This window comes from Haliotis cracherodii, unplaced genomic scaffold (assembly GCF_022045235.1).
Source record: "Haliotis cracherodii isolate W230 unplaced genomic scaffold, xgHalCrac1.p SCAF_3, whole genome shotgun sequence".
Lineage (NCBI taxonomy): Eukaryota > Metazoa > Mollusca > Gastropoda > Lepetellida > Haliotidae > Haliotis > Haliotis cracherodii.
The window spans coordinates 41,964,450-41,987,989 of NW_027266286.1; the positions used below are offsets into that span (position 1 = coordinate 41,964,450).

General features: G+C 40.8%; 1 protein-coding gene across 1 annotated transcript in view; it reads right to left on the reverse strand.

Moving 5' to 3' along the window:
• Positions 1 to 787: 787 nt before the first annotated feature.
• The window catches only part of LOC139474310 (gamma-aminobutyric acid type B receptor subunit 1-like), a 41,264-nt gene continuing 18,511 nt past the window's right edge, over positions 788 to 23,540 (reverse strand). The window contains exons 7-16 of the mRNA XM_071257268.1: positions 22,638 to 22,799; positions 17,440 to 17,532; positions 16,372 to 16,522; positions 14,644 to 14,761; positions 13,089 to 13,196; positions 11,820 to 11,942; positions 10,713 to 10,856; positions 5,650 to 5,838; positions 2,637 to 2,768; positions 788 to 2,015 (exon numbers count right to left, since the gene is read on the reverse strand). Coding sequence (XP_071113369.1) covers positions 1,935 to 2,015; positions 2,637 to 2,768; positions 5,650 to 5,838; positions 10,713 to 10,856; positions 11,820 to 11,942; positions 13,089 to 13,196; positions 14,644 to 14,761; positions 16,372 to 16,522; positions 17,440 to 17,532; positions 22,638 to 22,799 — 1,301 coding nt within the window. The 3' untranslated portion in view covers positions 788 to 1,934. The remainder of the gene's footprint in view (positions 2,016 to 2,636; positions 2,769 to 5,649; positions 5,839 to 10,712; positions 10,857 to 11,819; positions 11,943 to 13,088; positions 13,197 to 14,643; positions 14,762 to 16,371; positions 16,523 to 17,439; positions 17,533 to 22,637; positions 22,800 to 23,540) is intronic.

Consider the following 23,540-nt stretch of genomic DNA (forward strand, 5'->3'; position numbering starts at 1 on the left):
GTAAGAGATCTGATTTTACTGAGACTGGGGACAGACCATGCAGCTGATTGTGTGTCATCGTGTGATGACTGGGACCGTTGCTCATACCTTTCCTGCCTTGTTTAACAATAACAGTTTCGACTTTAAACCACAATGTACTTTCAACTTTAATTCAAAGGTTGTTATCCTGCGGGCATTCCAAACGCTGCTTAATATCCAAACAAGGCTTACATCATTGTGCTTTATTTATCGTCGCGGCAGTCTTCTACACATAATCATAAATGGTAGTTTTAGCATCGGTGTGTCGTGCAGAAAGGGAGTTCCATTATGACGCATTTTGGTCACATGTTACTTTTGGTCTCCAAGCTTTATTTTTATCATACCTCCATGTCAGAATGATGAGACCCCAATTGGTCTACGTGATCTTGATAAATTACTGTGTATCCCACCTTGGAGGGGAATACATTTCTCATCAGGTGAATAAATCCCTTATACCCCGCCACGAGAAACATTGGCTGCACGTGGATTTTTGAGAGGCAGAATAAATCTCGTGTAACCTGCTTCCAAGCAAAAGGCCGCACGTTTTTTCCCCCGAGTCAATGAAAGTCGCATGGCATAGCACAAGCTAACCTCCGCTCAATCGAACAGCTGCTGTCTATCTATTTGAATTTGTTTTAATGCAATATATTCATTCATATTCATATTAAACATGTCGGTAAGATAAAATCGTTATAGCAGGATCACTCAGGGTACATGGTGTTTTATGCGTCACTCGTTAGGTTTTTTACAACTCGCCTCGTGGAATATAACCTAACACGGGATTCATAAAACCCCATGAACCCCTCGTCATCCTGCTACAACTTACAGTGTATTGCTCGATTACTTCCTATAAAAGATGGAGGACGTTTTCATCTATTTTCCTTCCACCGAAATACAAAAAAACTAAGTTAACAACAAATAAATTGTATTTCTATTCAAAACCATTTAGATACATTACTGTCCTGAAAAAATACGAATGCATTGAGAACCATGCAGATCTGATGTACACGTTCGTTTCTTCTGTTTGATAAATAGTGCATGTACAAATACATTTGATATAATTTGTTATGATCTAACATTAAAATTAGACAATCCAGTGTAACGATAGAACAACGAATCCGATATTGTCATATAATAATTACAATCATGAATTGACCCGTGAAGATCCGGGGAAGAATAGGTCTTCAGCAACCCACGCTTACCATAAAAGGCGACTATGCTTGTCGTAATAGGCGATTAACCGGATCGAAAGGTCAGGCTCGCTGACTTGGTTGATGCATGCCATCGTATCCCAATTGCGTAGATCGATTATTTTTCAGACCGCCGTCAAATAGTTGGAATAGTGCGGCGTTAAACAACAAACAAACAAACAACAATAGTCATGAAATAGCTGTCAATATGGAACAATCCAAATCTAGTACAACACATGCGACCTGTCATTGTACGAAGGACGTATCTCAGTAGCCGAGGTATAGGACAGATAAACTTAATACCACGATATCACGATAACCTGCGTGAAAGTTTACAATATAGGAAGATGTGTGGCTCCTCTCACTCGTATTCGTAGACACGTATGTGTTTTACTGGTCGTAAAGGAAGACGAAATCGGACCAGATAAGACCAGATCGTACCCAGACGGCGCGGGTCGTTGCTCATGCTGTCGGTCCCTGCTTTTCCTGTCCAGACTGAATTATTCATAGGCCGCCGTGATCTAGCGGGAAAACTGCTGATTGCGGCGTTAAACAACATCCCCTCACTTACTCACATAGAAGTCCAGAATCTACACGTCCATAAGAGTCTATAGCTAGGTTCATGTCGCGAATTTCACCGTTTCCAAATTACGAGGTAACAAATGGTAACCTGAGTACTCGACATTAACTTCTAAAATGCAGTGTTCATTGACCTCTAGTTACTGATCAAACGTCCTCTTCTTTGGGGACCACACCACCAACAGTATTGTCCAGCTTCTCCTTCAGTCGAGCGATCTCCTTATCTTTCTGAAATCAGTCAATAAAGTAATAATGGCCTTATTTCCAACCAAATGACTGTATAATGAGTTTGTTGATTTCCTTGCAATTGTATTTTCGTGACAATTTCATTGACATTATAATACGGAAATAGGTATTGCCAGAGTGACATGTAACCTTCTTCCATGTTAGTTCAGTAACAGTACATGAGCAGTGAGTTCGTAGTCGACATTACTTGATCTTTACATGTTACAGTAACTGTTAAATATGTTTAGTAAGAGTACATTTGCATTGATTTGGTTGTCGTCTTTACTTGATACTTACATTTTACTGTCAGGTAAGGTTAGTAACAGAAAATTACGTCGTGTTAGCCTAATTTGGGAGGGCGTCCGAAAAAATGCTGATCGTAGACGTTAAACACTTTGGAGAAACTCGCGAGCACATTCTGACAGACAAAGGATCATAATCGGGGATAATCGGAATTTGAACCAAGGCACAATGGCTCCTGCCGCAGTAAAGGGACACAACACTTAGACCGCCTAGGAACTGCAGCAAATTCGTCGCTAGTCACAACGTCAATGCCAAACACAGGTCATGACAAAACTTGTATTGTCATTCCAACTTCCGATGTACATGTCTGTCGTTACTCACCTCCTTCAGTTGGAGCTCCAAGATATTTATCTTCGCGGCGTGAACGTTGCTCTGCATCGTGTTCACTGCGGCGCCGGTGGTGGCGGTTGTGGTTTCGACGATGTCAACACTATTTGTCCTGACTGCAACGATCTGGAATAAGAAAGGGTTCTCGGTGAACCACACGGGTAGTGGAGGGCACGGAGAATGCGTTTACGTATTGTTCCCCTGTCAGGCAGGGAACCCACATCGGTGAGAACAACAGGTTCAATTCCGGGAGCATGTTTGATCGTAACCTGTCGGCTCAGTGGGCAGTAAGTGGAGACAAGCTGTACCTTCCTTGGACACAATGGCGAAATATGCTGAGACACGATGCACTTACCTTAAACACATTGAAGAGATACGGTGTACCTACTTGAAGACAGTGGTGAGATACGTTGTGCCTACCTTGAAGACAGTGGTGAGATTCGGTGTACCTACCTTGAAGACAGTGGTGAGATACGTTGTACCTATCTCGAAGACAGTGGTGAGATACGGTGTACCTACCTTGAAGACAGTGGTGACATTCGGTGTACCTCACTTGAAGACAGTGGTGAGATACGTTGTACCTATCTCGAAGACAGTGGTGAGATACGTTGCGCCTACCTTGAAGACAGTGGTGACATTCGGTGTACCTATCTCAAAGACAGTGGTGAGCTACGGTGTACCTACCTTGAAGACAGTGGTGAGCTACGTTGTACCTATCTCAAAGACTGTGGTGAGATACGTTGTGCCTACCTTGAAGACAGTGGTGAGATACGTTGTACCTATCTCAAAGACAGTGGTGAGCTACGGTGTACCTACCTTGAAGACAGTTGTGACATTCGGTGTACCTACCTTGAAGACAGTTGTGACATTCGGTGTACCTATCTCGAAGACAGTGGTGAGATACGTTGTACCTATCTCGAAGACAGTGGTGAGCTACGGTGTACCTACCTTGAAGACAGTTGTGACATTCGGTGTACCTATCTCGAAGACAGTGGTGAGCTACGTTGTACCTATCTCGAAGACAGTGGTGAGATACGTTGTGCCTACCTTGAAGACAGTGGTGAGATACGTTGTACCTATCTCAAAGACAGTGGTGAGCTACGGTGTACCTACCTTGAAGACAGTGGTGAGCTACGTTGTACCTATCTCGAAGACAGTGGTGAGATACGTTGTGCCTACCTTGAAGACAGTGGTGAGATACGTTGTACCTATCTCAAAGACAGTGGTGAGCTACGGTGTACCTACCTTGAACACAGTTGTGACATTCGGTGTACCTATCTCGAAGACAGTGGTGAGCTACGTTGTACCTATCTCAAAGACAGTGGTGACATTCGGTGTACCTACCTTGAAGACAGTTGTGACATTCGGTGTACCTATCTCGAAGACAGTGGTGACATTCGGTGTACCTACCTTGAACACAGTGGTAACATTCGGTGTACCTACCTTGAAGACAGTTGTGACATTCGGTGTACCTATCTCGAAGACAGTGGTGAGCTACGGTGTACCTCACTTGAAGACAGTGGTGAGATACGTTGTACCTACCTTGAATACATTGATGAGATACGCTGTAACTACCTTGAAGACAGTGGTGAGTTACACTGTACCTACCTTGAAGATAGTGATGAGATACGCCGTACCTACCTTGAAGACAGTGGTGAGATACGTTAAACTACCGTGAACACAGTGGTTATTAGATACGTTGAACCTACCGTGAAGATAGTGGTGAGATACGTTGTACTATCTTGAAGACATTGGTGAGATACGCTGTACCTATCTTAAAGACAGTGGTCAGATACGCTGTACACAAAGTTGAGATATTGTGTACCTACCTTTGACAAAAAGATGAGATATTGTGTACCTACATTTGACGAAAAGATGAGATATCGTGTACCTACGTTTAACACGAAGATGAGATATCGTGTACCTACCTTGGGTACAAGATGAGATATTGTGTACCTACCTTTGACACAAAGATGAGATATCGTGTACCTACCTTGGGTACAAGATGAGATATCGTGCACCTACCTTTGACACAAAGATGAGATATTGTGTACCTACCTTTGACACAAAGATGAGATATCGTGTACCTACCTTTGACACGAAGATGAGATATCGTGTACCTACCTTTGACACAAAGATGAGATATCGTGTACCTACCTTTGACACAAAGATGAGATATCGTGTATCTACCTTTGACACAAAGATGAGATATCGTGTAACTACCTTGGGTACAAGATGAGATATTGTGTACCTACCTTTGACACAAAGATGAGATATCGTGTACCTACCTTGTGTACAAGATGAGATATCGTGTACCTACCTTTGACACAAAGATGAGATATTGTGTACCTTCCTTTGACACAAAGATGAGATATCGTGTACCTACCTTGGGTACAAGATGAGATATTGTGTACCTACCTTTGACACAAAGATGAGATATTGTGTACCCACCTTTGACACAAAGATGAGATATCGTGTACCTACCTTGGGTACAAGATGAGATATTGTGTACCTACCTTTGACACAAAGATGAGATATTGTGTACCTTCCTTTGACACAAAGATGAGATATCGTGTACCTACCTTGGGTACAAGATGAGATATTGTGTACCTACCTTTGACACAAAGATGAGATATTGTGTACCTACCTTTGACACAAAGATGAGATATCGTGTACCTACCTTGGGTACAAGATGAGATATTGTGTACCTACCTTTGACACAAAGATGAGATATCGTGTACCTACCTTGGGTACAAGATGAGATATCGTGTACCTACCTTTGACACAAAGATGAGATATTGTGTACCTACCTTTGACACAAAGATGAGATATTGTGTACCTACCTTTGACACAAAGATGAGATATCGTTTACCTACCTTGGGTACAAGATGAGATATCGTGTACCTACCTTTGACACAAAGATGAAATATCGTGTACCTACCTTTGACACAAAGATGAAATATCGTGTACCTACCTTGGGTACAACGATGAGATGTCGTGCACCTACCTTGGGAACAACGATGAGACACATGGTTACGGTTGTGGCGATGATCACGATGATGGAGGTCAGAGCATAGTTGAGTTCAATCTGTGACCCCAGGGTCATGGAGACAGTGACCCCCAGGAAACTCAACACTATCACGTTGTAGATACATAGGCCAATCATCTTCGAGTCGTTCAAACCATCAAGTTTTACCTGTGTGCAAACATGAAGAAGATTCTCCTCATCGGCTTCCATATTGATTGAGAATATGTCATTGATTACAAGGGATCAGTGTGGAATTATGTTTGCATTCTCAACTCCCTGGGGAGTATTACCTGCTGGAATTGATAAGTATACAAATCAGATTGTTCATAAAAATACTTCAAAGACGTTAAGTTTAATTCCGTTACCAAGATATGTCGGAACGAGTTGTACCCAAGTTGGAGGTGACTAGTACTTTTCCATTAACCAAGCACCAGATAACTACGCAGTAATATAATAATACGTTCAATAAAACGCCTTTTCGTCAATTCCCATAAATATACAGGAATGACCACGAGAAATTAGATATAATGAGCGCTGATAATGGCTATATCCCTCACACGATGTACATAATCGATCAAGCGATTATTTCTTCGAATATTTCTGAACAGCAAAATTAGTCTGTATGTTCAGGTGAGTGTTGTTTATTAGCAGGGTCATTAGGGACCTGAAGCTATAACCAATGTGATCAAGTTGTTGTTTAGGTAGTAGGTTATACTATGCTGAGACTGTGCTGAAATGTCGCTTGTGTTCATTACTGAATCTAGTCATATGTCATCGTCTTATCAATTACCGCTGCATTATCAGTTGCATTAAGGGTATCGGGCAAAAATAGTCTCATTATCGTTAATAATATACTACCTGTTTCCTTGTTACCAACCATTAATAAACTGGTGTGTTGATATATTTCTCGTTTTAAGATTTACTCGTGTAGGTCGATGGTTAGATATGGAAAAGATGTTATGTATGTACGGAATAATTACTGGTTGAACCAAACGAGAAATGTACATTTCTTTTACAGTAGGAGTGAGTGAGTTGGGTTTAACGCCGCTTTTAACAGTATTCCAGTTATATCGCCGCGTGTCAGCTTAATGTGGGAGGAAAGCCCCAAGTGATGCAAGTCTCAGACGTTTACCACTTCGGTGAAATCCACGAGCACGGGTATGGTGCTGACAAACCTAGAAACATAATCGGGGCGAACCGGGATTCGAACTCACAATCATAGGTTTCTGGCGTGCCCAAGGGACGCAACTCTGCACAGCGAATCGCGGCCTTAGACGACTGGGCCACCCGTGCCCCCATTTACAGTAGGAATGCATTTTGTCTTTTCATACTTCTTGCATAGTACATTAGGTGCTAAACACACAAGCAAACAAAACAAACATATTAATTACATTGCTTTGAATAATTTGGAGCAAGGGAGGCCATGAATCTAAGCAAGATGCCGCAATTCGTTGTGCAGGATTGTTTGCCAGAAACCTATTATCTTGGGTTCGAATCCCATATTTACTCGTGTTATATGTCTAGGTTTGCTTTTGTCCGAGACCTGCATCACTTCGGGCTTTCCTCCCACATTAAGCTGACACGCCGTGATATAACTGGAATACTGTTAAAAGCGGCGTTAAACCCAACTCACTCACTCACTAGGTTTGGTTTTATTTCGCTTTTCAAAGCGGCGTTAAATCCAAATATATTTCCCCATAAATATTGTTCTTTGGATTGAAGAGCGAACGGTTTAACCACGAGGCTACCCCACCGCCCCTCTTGACAAGTATGAGAAGTCTGTGGTCTTGAAGACAATCCAGTGATTGATATCATGAGCATCGTGCTACGCAATTGAGATACTATGACGTGCATCAACCAAGTCAGTGAGTCTGACCTCCCGATCCCGGTAATCGCCTCTTACGAAAAGTATGGGTTGCTGAAACAATTTGAGGACTGTTATATACTCAGTTTTGTCCAGTGCAATGATGAGGAGTAGTGTAACTCAGAATCGAGGTCATTTATCAGCAGCGACAGCAAGTCACTGGACTGAAAGAAGCCAAATTGTGAAAGACAAATAAACAAACACAGGCCAATACTAATATATGTCACACATAAGCTTAACAGCCTAGATATGCTAGACTCTAAACAGACCCTAGAAATGCTATGTAAATACACGTATATTATATCAGGAGTGCTAAACTATTAGAATTATATACATTTAGTTTTATTATCTCATTCTCGCTATTGATATTCACGGTCGGTGTCGATTCACTAGTCTATTAAAGCAACATTATTATTTTTATACTTGAACAGCGTTCATCCATCCATCCATCCACACGCATGCACGCACGCACGCACGCACGCACGCACGCACGCACGCACACACGCACACACACACACACACACACATACATACATACATACATACATACATACATACATACATACATACACTTTTCTAGAAAAGTGACGTCAAATGTAACGAGGCATATCAATAACCTTGTTTAAAAATATGTATTTAACTACCTATTAAAAGAATACTGGTTTCTGTCTCTTCTACTTCACGTGTGCATTCGTGATTCACTGTCACAACGAGTGAGTGAGTGAGACGGGCTTCGCCAGCTTTAGGCAATATTCCAGCAACTTCATGGCGAGGTGCATGTCTTCACACACTGTACCCATTTGCGGGATCGAACCCTTGTCTTTAGCGAGATGAACCATCCCTTTAAGAACGAGACTACCCTAACGTACACGATTAGAAGAAAAAGTGTTTGAGTAAAGCTTTCAAAGGCTTGAACCATAACCCGATATTAAAACTATCGAAAAAGTGCCGGTCCCTTGTGCTAAGTGGGCATTCACAGGATTCCACTCAATAACAATTAGTGCGATGTTGTCAGCACCGCGTAGCGTTTATCGCTGGGGGGACTTCCACCCGATAGTTTACACAAACCAATATTGACACAAGTATACGGGGTAGGAAGCAGGCCAGATTGACCCACCAATTATGCAGATTACTTCCCTACTAATTATGTACTGGTCAGTGGAAAACCTTTGTCTTCTAATCATACCCGCAGATGGGGCAGCGTGTGGTTGGTGGTGGACACTCGTGAAGCCAAGGCAACAATTAGACAGAGAGACATTCCTATTGTTTGTGAATACATGACGGCACTGATCAAGGGTTGTAACAATAATCCATGAACCAAGGGGAATTGCACTCTGTGTAATCATATCCCGGTCAATAGAACAAAGTCTTGAGATTATTAGGAGAGTACCAAGTTGGGTTAACGACCAAGGGACGGACAATCCTCAAAGTACATCTCTGATACAGTTATGCACCTAGTTGCGATCGACACTCGACACGGCGTATTCAAATTGGTACGAGGAAATTAGGTCTACTTAAAAAGATCAATGACAGGTGTTAATTTCACGTCTTCTCCAGTGTATATTGGTAGATGAGTAGTGAGTGAGTGAGGTATTACGCTTTTAGCAATTGACCGTAATATCACGGTGGGGACACCAGAAATTGGCTTCACACATTATACACATTTTGGAAATTGAATCAGGCCTTCAGCGTGACGAACGAAGGTTTCAACCACTAGGCTTTGACAGATGAAAGATTTAGGAGTATCTAGATAGAAATATGTGTGATGTCGCTCTGGCATCTGAAGAGGTTATCGACAGATAAGTAGAGCCAATGCAAATTATGAAGGAAGTAATTCTCAGTCTACCCACATAATGTAATGAACTTTTGTAGAGTGAGTGAGTGAGTGAGCTGAGTTTAAGGCCGCCTTGAACAGTATTCCAATTATATCACGGCGTGTCAGCTTATAATTGGGAGGAAAGCTCGAAGAGAGAGAGAGAGAGAGAGATAGGAGAGAGAGAGAGAGAGAGAGAGAGAGAGAGAGAGAGAGAGAGAGAGAGAGAGAGAGAGAGAGAGAGAGAGAGAGAGAGAGATGCATTAGGTGATCAGTAATTACATTATACCTGACAGTATACGGATGTTATTGTAGCCACAACTCGCTGTGTAGAACCCCTTGGGTCATATATCATTCGTCAGCACCATACCCGTGCTCCTGTGTTTCACCAAAGTAGTAAACGACTCAGACCTGCATCAGGTAGGGCTTCTCTCCCACCACAAGCTGACCACAAAACTTTCATTGCGAAATGAAACCTAACACTCTCTCACTATGTGGAGTAATATATTGTAAGTTATCAACCGATCTCGAGGGGTATATGGTGTGGTGTACCCTGTGTTTGAACCTATGTACCCCATGTCCTAAGAATGTCTGCATTTCCATTGAGTAAGCAAAACTCGTAACAGACGACGCAAACGAACGATGCTACTTCCATTTACCCAACGAATTCAAATGAACATCGGTTTATTTCAGAAATTTAACTATACTTATGCGAGATAAGCAAGTTACCTAAGCTGTTATCCGATTTCCCAGAGGATTACATGAGAAATAATTGCCTGCTCCTTAGCCAATCAGAACTATTTCTAATGTAGGTAAGACAGAATATCTTTATGTACTACCGAGCCCGTGACGATCCGGGGTAGAATAGCTCTTTGACAACCCATGCTTGCCGTGAAAAGCGACTAACGGGATCCGGTGGTCAGGCTCGCTGACTTGGTTGATGCATGCCATCGTATCCCAATTGCGTAGATCGATGCTCGTGATGACAATCTCTGAATTGTCTGGTCCCGACTCGATTATTTACAGACCACCGTCATACATATTGCTGAGTGCGGCGTTAAACAACACACATACCACAGGGTGGGTCACTGTAACACATCTTATATAAAATCAATCGCAGTTATATCTTATCAAAATAGCGTCGACAACTCGAGCAATATATATTCTCCTATATTTTGATCATATACTCAATCCACGGGATCAATGAATAAACATGTATTGACCAAACTGGTTTTCATGTTTGCAAAGAAATTCCTTTCATCGTTATAATTACTATATCAATACTATTGTGTTGCAATGACTGTAAGTTAATAATTGATTTCGTGTACCAACCCAAACTCAATCGATTAATCTCTGTGTATTCACCTTCCGGGTTTCCCAGGCGAGAAAGGTCCCCAGCAGCAGTAGGATTCCCTGGATTCCGAACAGAGTTCCAACAAAGTAGATCTGTTTGGTCGACGTACACGTCTCCACGTGACTCCGTATCTCGACGTCCCTGTCTTCGTAAACCTGGGAAGATAAATCCCCGCGTACATTTCAAAATATGTTTTTTGTTAAATGGGTGTAAATGTTAAAGGTAAAATGGTATACTGAAATACACAATATTGGTAAATTAACCTCAGTGGGTCAGTTTGATAACCACACAGATGCTTCTTGGGTGGTCGGGTCGTTTAAGGAGCCGCAGAGTTGCGTCCCTTGGGCTTGCCAGGATTCATTGGTGAAGTGTTCGAATACCAGGTCTAATTATGATCCAAAGTTGGTCGGCAACATACTCGTGTTCGAGGTCTTCACCAAAGTGATAAAGTCTAAGACTTTAAGACGTCTAAGTACCATTTAAGGCTTTCGTCTCATGTTCAGTTAATAACTGAAATACTGCATTCAAATCGACATCAAGCCCAATACAGAGGAAGTACGGAAGTATGGCCTGTTCTCCTCGTTTGTAAACATGACCATTTATGTCATATCGGGACAAGCCGAACGGCGGTTCCGGATCCCGGAAAGGGGAGAAAGGGGCTTGGTTCGTGTTTTCCCCAATAATACAGGCCTTTATTAAGCTTTGTTAAAATATGTTGTACGTTAATGTAGCTGAAATATTTTTGTAAAAAGAACCACTTTCACATTTATCAAAGACGGTAAAAATAACAGATAGACCTTGTTAGATTAATTTCAGGGCTAACCCACTTCAAAATAATAGCCGAATAGGCCGATAACAATTGAGGAACTCTATCTTTCCATTAACATATAATACATTTGTACATTCAGTGGACAATAGTTTTCACTTCTACTTATAGTCCCGCGTCAGTCGCATACCGCCATTAACCAACCTACATGCACCAAGAGTACTCACACCAGCGTATTACGGTGTTATTTTAAACAAATTATTTAATTGCAAAGTATCTTCATTATCACAACTAGCACAACCATTAATGGTAATTTCAAGTCTTTTAGTATTCATCAAGAGCGATTACTTACAACTGGGTCAAGGTCGTTGTCAATGACCCTAAGTGGGTCAATGAATGTCCAACTAAGTAGGACCACTGTGTTGATTGCAACCAAAACTCCGACCATAACAAATAGTTGACTGTCTTTCAGCACCTGAGACAAAAACATTGTTATTTGTGATGAATGTATCTTTATTGGTATAGTTGACTTAGTTTTTTCTAATACAAAAATGAAATGGATCTTTATTGAAAATGTACTTGCTCCAATTCAGCAATATTTGAGTTACTGCCGTAAGTCATCACAAACAGATATGATCACTTAAGCTACAACCAATAATTGGATACATTATACTTCGGAATGTATATTAGATGACTGTGGTGAATGTCAATTTACAATGTCCTTGAGTGTTGTATATAGTGTTTCAGGAAAATGAAAGTCAAAATGTAATTCAATGAATTGAGAAAATATACTGTTCGATTGTCGCGCTTTTGTTAAATTTGACACTTGTTTTCGTAACTCAACGACGCGACAACGCGACAATGTGCCTTCTAGGATTCATGGAGATTCTGAATTTTTGACAATGTATTCTACAGGATAAAGACATTAACTAAACAATGTACTGTCCCTCACGTTTGTTACATAATACACACATACCTACACACGCCTACATCTGACTCAAGTCTTCTGTTTTGGGAGTATGTTATGTGTGAGGAGTTGTGATACATCTTTGTTTTAATAAACGAAAGTGACAACGGATGTTTACAGTGTTTACAATTTGATAACTATCAATAACTTCTTGATAACAAGAAATAACAGATCCGTGCACAGTTTCTATCAATTTGCTCATGCTTCCAGTGTTAAGACAATGCAACGTGACCAAAACAAACTGCCTCCACACATTTTGAACAATATGCAACTTTACCAGTGAGTATAGTCATAAAGTTACTGTAGTAAACAAGCCACTGTTATAACTTTGGGAATACATAAATAATGACGATCATTGTTAAGAATTATTAGGATTTGTTTGTGGTATTATTGCCAAACTGAAAGCCATTTTGGTATTGTCAATATGGTTTTTAAATAGTGTGCATTTGCCTTTAAGCAGACAGTTCCATTTCCTTGACAGAGGCACTATAATCTGTATCCAAATGTCGTATCGTAAGAATAGAAAAAAGTTGCAATCCACAGGTCAATCCTATCTTTAAAGATAATCAATGGGGAATAATGCTTTGTTGTCTAAAATTGTGACTGGGATTACGTGTCCTTGTTGTGTCAGTACACCGCGGTAGAGTTGATTACCTTCTTCTGTTTCGTGGCGTTCGTGAAGATGACGTGCACCCTCCAGGTCTTTGCGAACAGCGCCCCGAACGCCATGGAGAAGCCCAGCGTCAGGAGGAACACCTTGGACTGTGACACACGAGCACGATACACAACAGAAGTGAGTGCACTAATTCTGTTTAACGCTACAGTCAGCAATATTCAAGTTATCAAATCGGCGTGTGTAATCGAATCTGGGACAGGTCAGTGATTGATACTATGAGCTACGTTTTATGCCGTCGGGTACTATGCTTTCCCGATAACCTCTGAGTATGACCTCTTGATTCATTTAGTAGTCGCCTCTAACGGCAAGCATAGATTGCTGGGTAGTCGTGTTGACCTGGAATCCCTACAGGGGCAAGACATCAGTGGATGAGTGAGTGGCAAGCATGGAGGCATTGGCATCGAGTGAGTGAGTGAGTGAGTGAGTGAGTGAGTGAGTGAGTGAGTGAGTGAGTGAGTGAGTGAGCGAGCGAGCAAGCGAGTGAGTGGGTGAGTGTGGTTTTACGCCGCTTTTAGCAATATTCCAGCAATATTATGGCGGGAGACACCTGAAATGGCCTTCACACATTGTATCCATGTGGGGTATGTCGAAACCGAGTCTTCAGTGTGACGAGCGAACCACTGGGCTACCCCACCGACCCCACCGCATCGAAATGCCCCATGAGGTACAGAGTCTGACTACGCGACCCTCATCACCTCTTAGGACAAGCATGATGTACAGTTGAGTCTCAGTTTAACTAACAACTGGAAATAGAAAGTCTCATTTTTACCAACTGTCAATCCGCAGCTGGAAAGTCTCAGTTTAACGCCAGCTCACCCTTCTAGTTACGCATTTGTTACATATATGAGTCTCACTGCATCTTTCTGAAGTGAATGTTGACAATACTGCAATGTAAAGATATGAGGCCATTTCTGAAGTTACTCTTTGACTAAGCGCTTCCACAGCGCTACCACTATCCAACTGGTTTGAACCAAACATTCGCCTCATATGAGCTCACAACCATCAGGGTGCACGGGCTGCATAGAGCAGAGATGCGTCCCTTGGGCACCCCAGAAACCTATGATCGTGGGCTTGAATCCCGGTTCGTCCCGATTATGTTTCTAGGTTTGTCAGCATCAAAGTGGATTTCACCAAAGTGGCAAACGTCTGAGACCTGCATGATTTCGGGATATCCTCCCACATTGAGCTGACACGTCGTTATAGAAAAGGAATATTGTTCAAAGCGGCTTTAAACCCAACTCACTTGCAACAAATATGTGCTTCACGTCGAGCTTTACTTCCACACTAGCTGACAGTAAAATAGAAACTGCTCAACCTACACAGTCGTGCAGGTCCTGGGAGTAGGTACAAGTGGGGTTTAGTGACCAATGCCATCATCATTTGATACATACATGAAATCAGTTTACCAGATGTTTCAATCCTACAATCGTTAGTGAAGGACGAAAGAAATGTATGACACAATCTCGGATTCAGCTTTGTGAAATGGGTGGAGGGGTGCCCAGAAAAGTAATAAAGAAGGTTAAGTCTACTCACAAGGCAGAGGCCTGCCACAAGCTCCTTATCCGTCTGCTCTAAGAACACTGTGATGTAGAGGAGTACACATCCCGCAAGAATCACGTTGTTCAGGCGTGGTGACGACATCTTCACAATACTGGTAGAATATAGGTGGAATTATATATCTGGTATTAGGATAGACTTGAGAATATAAAGTAGACAGTTACATGTGCAAAAATATTTGACAGGCAGTTTGACAATAAATATACTTCTTGTTGGGTTCTCGTTGGTCCTGAGGGGTGGTCGGGTAGCCTAGTGGTTAAAGCGTTCGCTCGTCACGTCGAAAACCCGGGTTCAATTCCCGACATGGGTACAATGTGTGAAGCCCATTTCTGGTGTCCCCCGCCGTGAAATTGCTGGAATATTGCTAAAAGCGGCGTAAAACCATACTCACTCACTCACTCGTTGGTCCTGTCCAAGCTCATATGAGATTCGAGCGCAGCTTCCGAGACCCGGATGCTTGGAGGGTTAAATATCACTGGTGCATGGCACTGCGACACCCGCATTCAATCACATATCATGTTAGTACACCAACAATTGTTTCAGTCTCGGTATGACGAACTCGACCTATTCAGCTCGTAACCCGGAAATTTCAAATTAACCAGCAGCAGATTGTATTTCGAAAGTCTCAGTTAAACCAACTGCAGATTTCACCTCTAGAGTCTCAATTAAACCAACTTCGGATTGTACCATCAAAGTCTCAGTTAAACCAACTGCTGGTTGGAGCTCTTAAGTCTCAGTGTACCCGGTTGTAGATTTTGTCTCAAAGGTCTCAGATCAACCAACTGCAGATTATATCTCGAAAGCCTCAGTTTGACCAACTGCAGATTATATCTCGAAAGCCTCAGTTTAACCAACTGCAGATTATATCTCGAAAGCTTCAGTTTAACTAACTGCAGATTATATCTCGAAAGTCTCAGTTTAACCAACTGCAGATTATATCTCAAAAGTCTCAGTTTAACCAACTGCAGATTATATCTCGAAAGCCTCAGTTTAACCAACTGCAGATTATATCACGAAAGTCTCAGTTTAACCAACTGCAGATTATATCTCGAAAGCTTCAGTTTAACCAACTGCAGATTATATCTCGAAAGTCTCAGTTTAACCAACTGCAGATTAAATCTCGAAAGCTTCAGTTTAACCAACTGCAGATTATATCTCGAAAGTCTCATGATCAGTTTAACCAACTGCAGATTATATCTCGAAAGCTTCAGTTTAACCAACTGCAGATTATATCTCGAAAGCCTCAGTTTAACCAACTGCAGATTATATCTCGAAAGCTTCAGTTTAACCAACTATACATGTAGATTAAATCTCGGAAGTCTCGGTTACAGCAACTGCAGATTAAATATCGAAAGCCTTAGTTTAACCAACTGCAGATTATATCTCGAAAGCCTCAGTTTGACCAACTGCAGATTATATCTCGAAAGCTTCAGTTTAACCAACTGCAGATTAAATCTCGGAAGTCATGGTTACAGCAACTGCAGATTATATCTCGAAAGCCTCAGTTTGACCAACTGCAGATTATATCTCGAAAGTCTCAGTTTAACCAACTGTAGATTATATCTCGAAATTCTCAGTTTAACCAACTGTAGATTATATCTCGAAATTCTCAGTTTAACCAACTGTCGATCTGGTGCTGGAAAGTCTCAGTTTAACACCAGCTCATCCTTCTAGCTACGTATTTGTTACATATATGAGTCTCACCGCAACTTCCTGAAGTGAATGTTGAAGGCAAGGAAACATATGCTGAGGGCGATGCCGAGCGCCGAGATGCAGCACATGGACAGATACAGAGGGAAGGACAGGCGGGTGGTGGTCCGATAGATCGTCAAAGAGTCCTTGGGTATCTTTCCACCTAAAACATTAAATGTTATAAATGTATGTCTTGCTGAACTTAATGTCTAAAAATAATGAAAGTAACCAATGCAAGTATATATAATTAATCATTGATCATCGTCATCCCTGGACATTTCGCGTCTTTACTGTACGATTTGAAAATATGGAATATAAATTCAGGTGTTTTTAAAAATTCGATAACATAACTATATTGTGTTAAGTGTTACGGCAAATTATAGATAGTGACTTAAATATAGAGATGGATAAAATAATGTTTCGCTATTTTTAAAAACAAATTAATAAAAAACAATATAGTATGATTAATTAGTGGCACGATTGTAAGAGCTTAGCATGTTGCAACATTTGTGAATCAAGCGCTAAGATGGCTTCGTGGAGCGGGGCCTGGTCATTGTCAGTGTAACTCATGGCTTTCTGTATGGCCATGCAACAGTTTCGCGAGTGTTTAGTTTACAGATTACGTGCCATCGAACTTTATGTTAAATCCACGTGTAACAGATGACGAGTGTTTAAATTCAATGACAAGACACCCTTGAAGAAACGGTATGCCTCAATACTCAAAACACATATGCAAACACAGATATACGAAATAGGATCACTGTCTAACCAACATACCCCCTCTTTCACTGACCGATTAGGGACAAGCAAATATTGATGTCGACAATTACGAGCACAGTAAGAACTTAAGAGAGACTCTCTATTATGATAAACCCCATGTACAAGATCAAGTGTTTGGCGAGATATAACAGAATTGTATTTATCTTTTATATCGACTAAATACACACTCGACCAGCGGTCCATTAGCGCCCCAACGTCCGGCTCTGTTTGCACAAAGTGTGTACCGTGTCCTTAGCCTGCAGTGCTTCAGGTAATGAATGCACTGGGCATAATAGAACCAGTGTGATCTGAGAGTTATACCTGCCCATACGATGGGTGTAGCTGGGAGCCATTCGATCTTCACGTCGGCGACCAAGTTCGGATCATAGAGACCAACCATCTGAACCTCACCACCTGGGAATATATACATAGTCATGCGGGGGATCAATACTTGACTGTATTTGTTATCGACATTGTAAATAGAAAATATTATTGGTAATTTTCTTTGGTACTCTCTTCGTGAACTCCAACAGCTGTGATACATTAATCTGTGTTCATGGATTCAGAAGAAATCTTACTTAAAATACTCATGTGACGATATCAACGACTAATTTCGTGTCTGAAAAGCAATTTATGACATGCATGACACAATGAACTGAGCAAGCGTGATCAGTTGTCAATGGATTGGTTTCCTGCCTTTTAATCAATACCCCTCATTTCAAGCGTAAATTATGTTTGTGTGCTGTATATATTACTCCATTTTTGACAGGAATATCTTTCCATGGTACACAAATGGTATATCACGTGAATATTTAAATATAGTGACATATCTGATTATCCCTTGCAAAAGTTAAGTAGTGTACAAATTAATACTGAAAATTATTGTTTGAATACATGTGTACATAGGTCATCAAGGCTTGTATGTGCTCAAAACAACGAAATATATTTTGTATATCTTAGTGTAAACAGAAATATAAACCAGGCTATATATCACTACTTTTCGTTCTGTGACACGACTGATAGATGCTTTGAAGTATCGTACAGTGGAAGTATCTTGTAGTAGATGTATCTTGTAGTAGATGTATCGTATATCAGATCTATCTTGTAGTAGAAATATCGTGTAGTACAAGTATAGTATATTAATATTATGGTGTAGTACGAGTGTGGTACAGTAGAAGTATCGTGTAGTACATATGTGGTATAATAGATGTATCGTGTGGTACAAGTGTTGTATAGTAGAAGTGTGTTAAAGTAGAAGTATCGTGTAGTACGAGTATGGTATAGTAGAAGTATCATGTAGTACATACATGTATGTGGTATAGTAGAAGTATCGTGTAGTACATATGTGGTATAGTAGAAGTACCGTGTAGTACATATGTGGTATAGTAGAAGTATCGTGTGGTACAAGTGTTGTATATTAGAAGTGTGGTAAAGTTGAAGTATCGTGTAGTACATATGTGGTATAGTAGAAGTATCGTGTAGTACATATGTGGTATAGTAGATGTATCGTGTGGTACAAGTGTTGTATAGTAGAAGTGTGGTAAAGTTGAAGTATCGTGTAGTAGATATGTGGTATAGTAGAAGTATCGTGTAGTACATATGTGGTATAGTAGATGTATCGTGTGGTACAAGTGTTGTATAGTAGAAGTGTGGTATAGTAGAAGTATCGTGTAGTACATGTACATATGTGGTATAGTAGATGTATCGTGTAGTACATATGTGGTATAGTAGATGTATTGTGTGGTACAAGTGTTGTATAGTAGAAGTGTTGTTAAGTTGAAGTATCGTGTAGTACGAGTGTGGTATAGTAGATGTATCGTGTGGTACAAGTGTTGTATAGTAGATGTATCGTGTGGTACAAGTGTTGTATAGTAGATGTATTGTATATTGGAACTTTTTCTTACTTTGATTTACCAATTGCAATTGGGAAGCTGTATCTAGCCTGTGACACTTTAAAGAATTCTTGATAGCAACTTTACGCCAATGATAATTAAAATAAGTTTAATGACCATTACCAAAATTTTAGTGTTTTGAATTTGCCTCCAAAATATACTGGTGTTGCCCTATACAATATTCACTAACTTACTGAATGATTCATATATATAAATATGTTAGCATTATGTCTTTTTTATATGTACAATTAATAAATCATTTTAAGCCATCCTTATTTTTGTTTATTCGCTATTAGTTTTCAACAAAAAACATAGTTAGGATCGGAGGTCGAACGAACTCTAGATCAAATCAGAAGCACTGAAATTTGGCAACGATACCGGTCCGTAGGAAAGCAGATACAAAAAAAAATGGGTATTTCTACCGAAAACCTCGCATCCTTATGTACCAATCCAGAGAAGTTTGCGGAAGCATTGTAACCGTTCATTTAATTGTTCATTTTGGTCTGTGATGGAGTAGACACTCTTGTTCATCTTTACGTCAATGGCCAGCCACATCCGTTACAGATTGAAATAGACACCTGTTCGTTTCCGTGTACAGTGCGTTCCTTGATCAGATAGTAATAACACACATTTATTGATTGACAGACGTTGCTTAAAAGCATCAATTCAAACAGGATACGGACATGTCTCCAAGCTCGTGATGGTATGAGAAGGTAATGAACTGGGTGTTGTGTAGCACCTGTAGAATTACACATGTTTCCCCACGTTTCTTTTTGCAGTCTACAAGTAATTATCTTCAATCAAGATCTTAATGGGAAATCGCATGGATTGAGAAGCAACTGATATGACGGAATTATATTTTTTCAGTGAATGAATCATGCTGGGTTAATGAAAACGTGACACGGAATTGTTTTGCAGTGTTTCTATAATTGTTTCCATAGTAACCAAACACGTGCACGTGAAATTACAAAGTTTGATCTGTAACCGGAGGCAACGTTATGTACGTCAAGCAGTAGTAGACGTGGCGCTTTTTTCTGTTAGACTATCCATCCACAAGTCTGTACTCTGTCTACCCGAATGTGAACAGTTGTTTAAATATATATATACTTTTAAAGTACGTCTGTTTCATTCTTTCGTTTGATAGAAGGTATCAGCATGAACGAGTTAAATAGTCCCTTATATGACATTAAGTACCTATTCTTCGAGAAGATATGAGCTGTAAATAAAATGGCAATCGCATCCGTATTATTATGACGCAGCACATATACTGCCATGAACCAGTCTGTGTAACAAGGCAGAGTGTGACAACCGACCTTCTCGCTGTGTGGACTTTTTAGGCAGGCTGTACGTACGCACAAATCAGTTAAACATGTACACTGATATCACAATCACTGACAGGAGAAGGCGGTAAAAAGTGTTGCACTAGTACTTGTGCCCAATCTCTTTGTCTTGTTGGACAACAAAATATGTTTAATAAAAAACACTGACAAACCTAAACATATCGACCATTCATCACAACTCAGTCGCTTAACAGACAGATTGGGAAATTGTGCAGTTGGCATCTAATTGACATCTTATTTGATTAGATGCACTACGAAATCTAAAGGTCTGTTGAATGAAATAGCAATACGAAATCGACTATGAATACAATATTGAATGCTTAGATCAAATAAATTAAGTATTTGTGTTAAACATGTCAGTGAAACGCCATGAAGAAGTGACAAGCTATCAGAGTTTTGAAAACCGCATTATTTGTTGATTTTAAGCAAAGAATGATCTTAGTTCTCACAGTATTCACCCTGACTGATCTCACCCTGATTGAACTCGCCGATTGATTTCACCCTGACAAACCTCACCCTGAACACGATATGTCTATAATTGACATATTCACTCTGGCTAGACTCACCCTGAACACGATATGTCTATAGCTGACATATTCACCCTGACTAACCTCACCCTGAATACGATATATCTATAGTTAACATATTCACCCTCACTAACCTCACCCTAAACACGCTCGATCTTTAGTTGCCAAACAATTCACCTTGACTAACCTAACCCTGAACATGATATGTCTATAGTTGACATATTCACCCTGACTAACCTCACCCTGAGCACGATATGTCTATAGTTAACATATTCACCCTGACTAACCTCACCCTAAACACGCTCGATCTTTAGTTGCCAAACTATTCACCTTGACTAACCTCACCCTGAACACGATATGTCTATAGTTGACATATTCACCCTTACTAACCTCACCCTAAACACGATATATCTATAGTTGACATATTCAACCTGACTAGACTCACCCTGAACACGATATGTCTATAGTTGACATATTCACCCTGACTAGACTCACACTGAACACGATATATCTATAGTTAACATATTCACCCTGACTAACCTCACCCTGAACACGATATATCTATAGTTGACATATTCACCCTGACTAGACTCACCCTGAACACGATATGTCTATAGTTGACATATTCACCCTTACTAACCTCACCCTGAACACGATATGTCTATAGTTGACATATTCACCATTACTAACCTCACCCTGAACACGATATGTCTATAGTTGACATATTCACCCTGACTAACCTCACCCTGATCACGATATGTCTATAGTTGACATATTCACCCTTACTGACCTCACCCTGAACACGATATATCTATAGTTGACATATTCACCTTGACTAGACTCACCCTGAACACGATATGTCTATAGTTGACATATTGACCCTTACTAACCTCACCCTGAACACGATATGTCTATAGTTGACATATGCAACCTGACAAGTCTCACCCTGAACACGATATGTCTATAGTTGATATATTCACCCTGACTAGACTCACCCTGAACACGATCCATCTTTACTTGACAACACTCTTCCTGACTGAACTCACCCTGAACACGATCTATCCTTACTTGACAATACTCTTCCTGACTGAACTCACCCTGAACTCGATCCATCTTTACTTGACAACACGCTTCCTGACTGAACTCACCCTGAACACGATCCATCTTTACTTGACAATACTCTTCCTGACTGAACTCACCCTGAACACAATCCATCTTTACTTGACAACACTCTTCCTGACTGAACTCACCCTGAACACGATCCATCTTTACTTGACAATACTCTTCCTGACTGAACTCACCCTGAACACGATCTATCTTTACTTGACAATACTCTTCCTGACTGAACTCACCCTGAACTCGATCCATCTTTACTTGACAACACTCTTCCTGACTGAACTCACCCTGAACACGATCTATCCTTTCTTGACAACACTCTTCCTGACTGAACTCACCCTGAACACGATCCATCTTTACTTGACAACACTCTTCCTGACTGAACTCACCCTGAACACGATCCATCTTTACTTGACAATACTCTTCCTGACTGAACTCACCCTGAACACGATCCATCTTTACTTGACAACACTCTTCCTGACTGAACTCACCCTGAACACGATCCATCTTTACTTGACAATACTCTTCCTGACTGAACTCACCCTGAACACGATCCATCTTTACTTGACAACACTCCTCCTGACTGAACTCACCCTGAACACGATCTATCTTTACTTGACAACACTCTTCCTGACTGAACTCACCCTGAACACGATCTATGCTGAACATAGCCACGGGGTCACCTTTCTCATTAAACGCCACTTGACCCCTGACCCCTCTGTACTTGACATTCAACATCTTGGTCCAAATAAGCAGGCCAAGTTCGGCATCACTGTAGGCAAAGTCCTCAAGCCGTTTGGGGTTTCCTTCAACGAAAAACAAATGTAAAATGTAATCATACTTAAGGCATGGAAGACCTAAGGTACCATGTGACATCCACACTTCCCTACATAACCCCCGTTCTATACGCGTCACCAATACAGCTCGATTAAACGTTTATCACAAGACTTCTGTTAACACATATTGTATTGCCCAGTACTGTTTAAACGAGACCTGCTACAGTGTTAAGGTTTCCATAGCAACTAACAACTTGGGTCGCTGATGGAACGACTTGAATGTCCCTTTAAGTTGTACTAGATATTTGTTTCAGGTTTCGAGAAACCACCTGGTTGACGGATAGGTCTGTGTAAACCTGAATAAACCGGCACAGAGGTGTGCGTCATCTTAAACACCAGCACCCTTTACCCCATTACTTCATCACTACATGGGTACAATGTGTGAAGCCCATGTCTGGTGTCCCCCGCCGTCATAATGCTGAAATATTGCTAAAAGCGGCGTAAAACCATACTCACTCACTCACTCACTCACTCACTCACTTATATCCCAATTCAAACTGAAGCTCCCCCCGTATGATTAAAACCAGCATCATAGTACAGTGAACCGTGGTTATTCCGGACGGCAACGCCCCTTGTTAAATCTTCCGAACAAACAAACTCATGTATTGTATACACACGAGCGGTTATTTAGGAACTATATATAAACTACCGGGCCAAAGAAAATACACGCTTGAAAATTGGATTTGACGAAATAATTACAAATAAATGAAA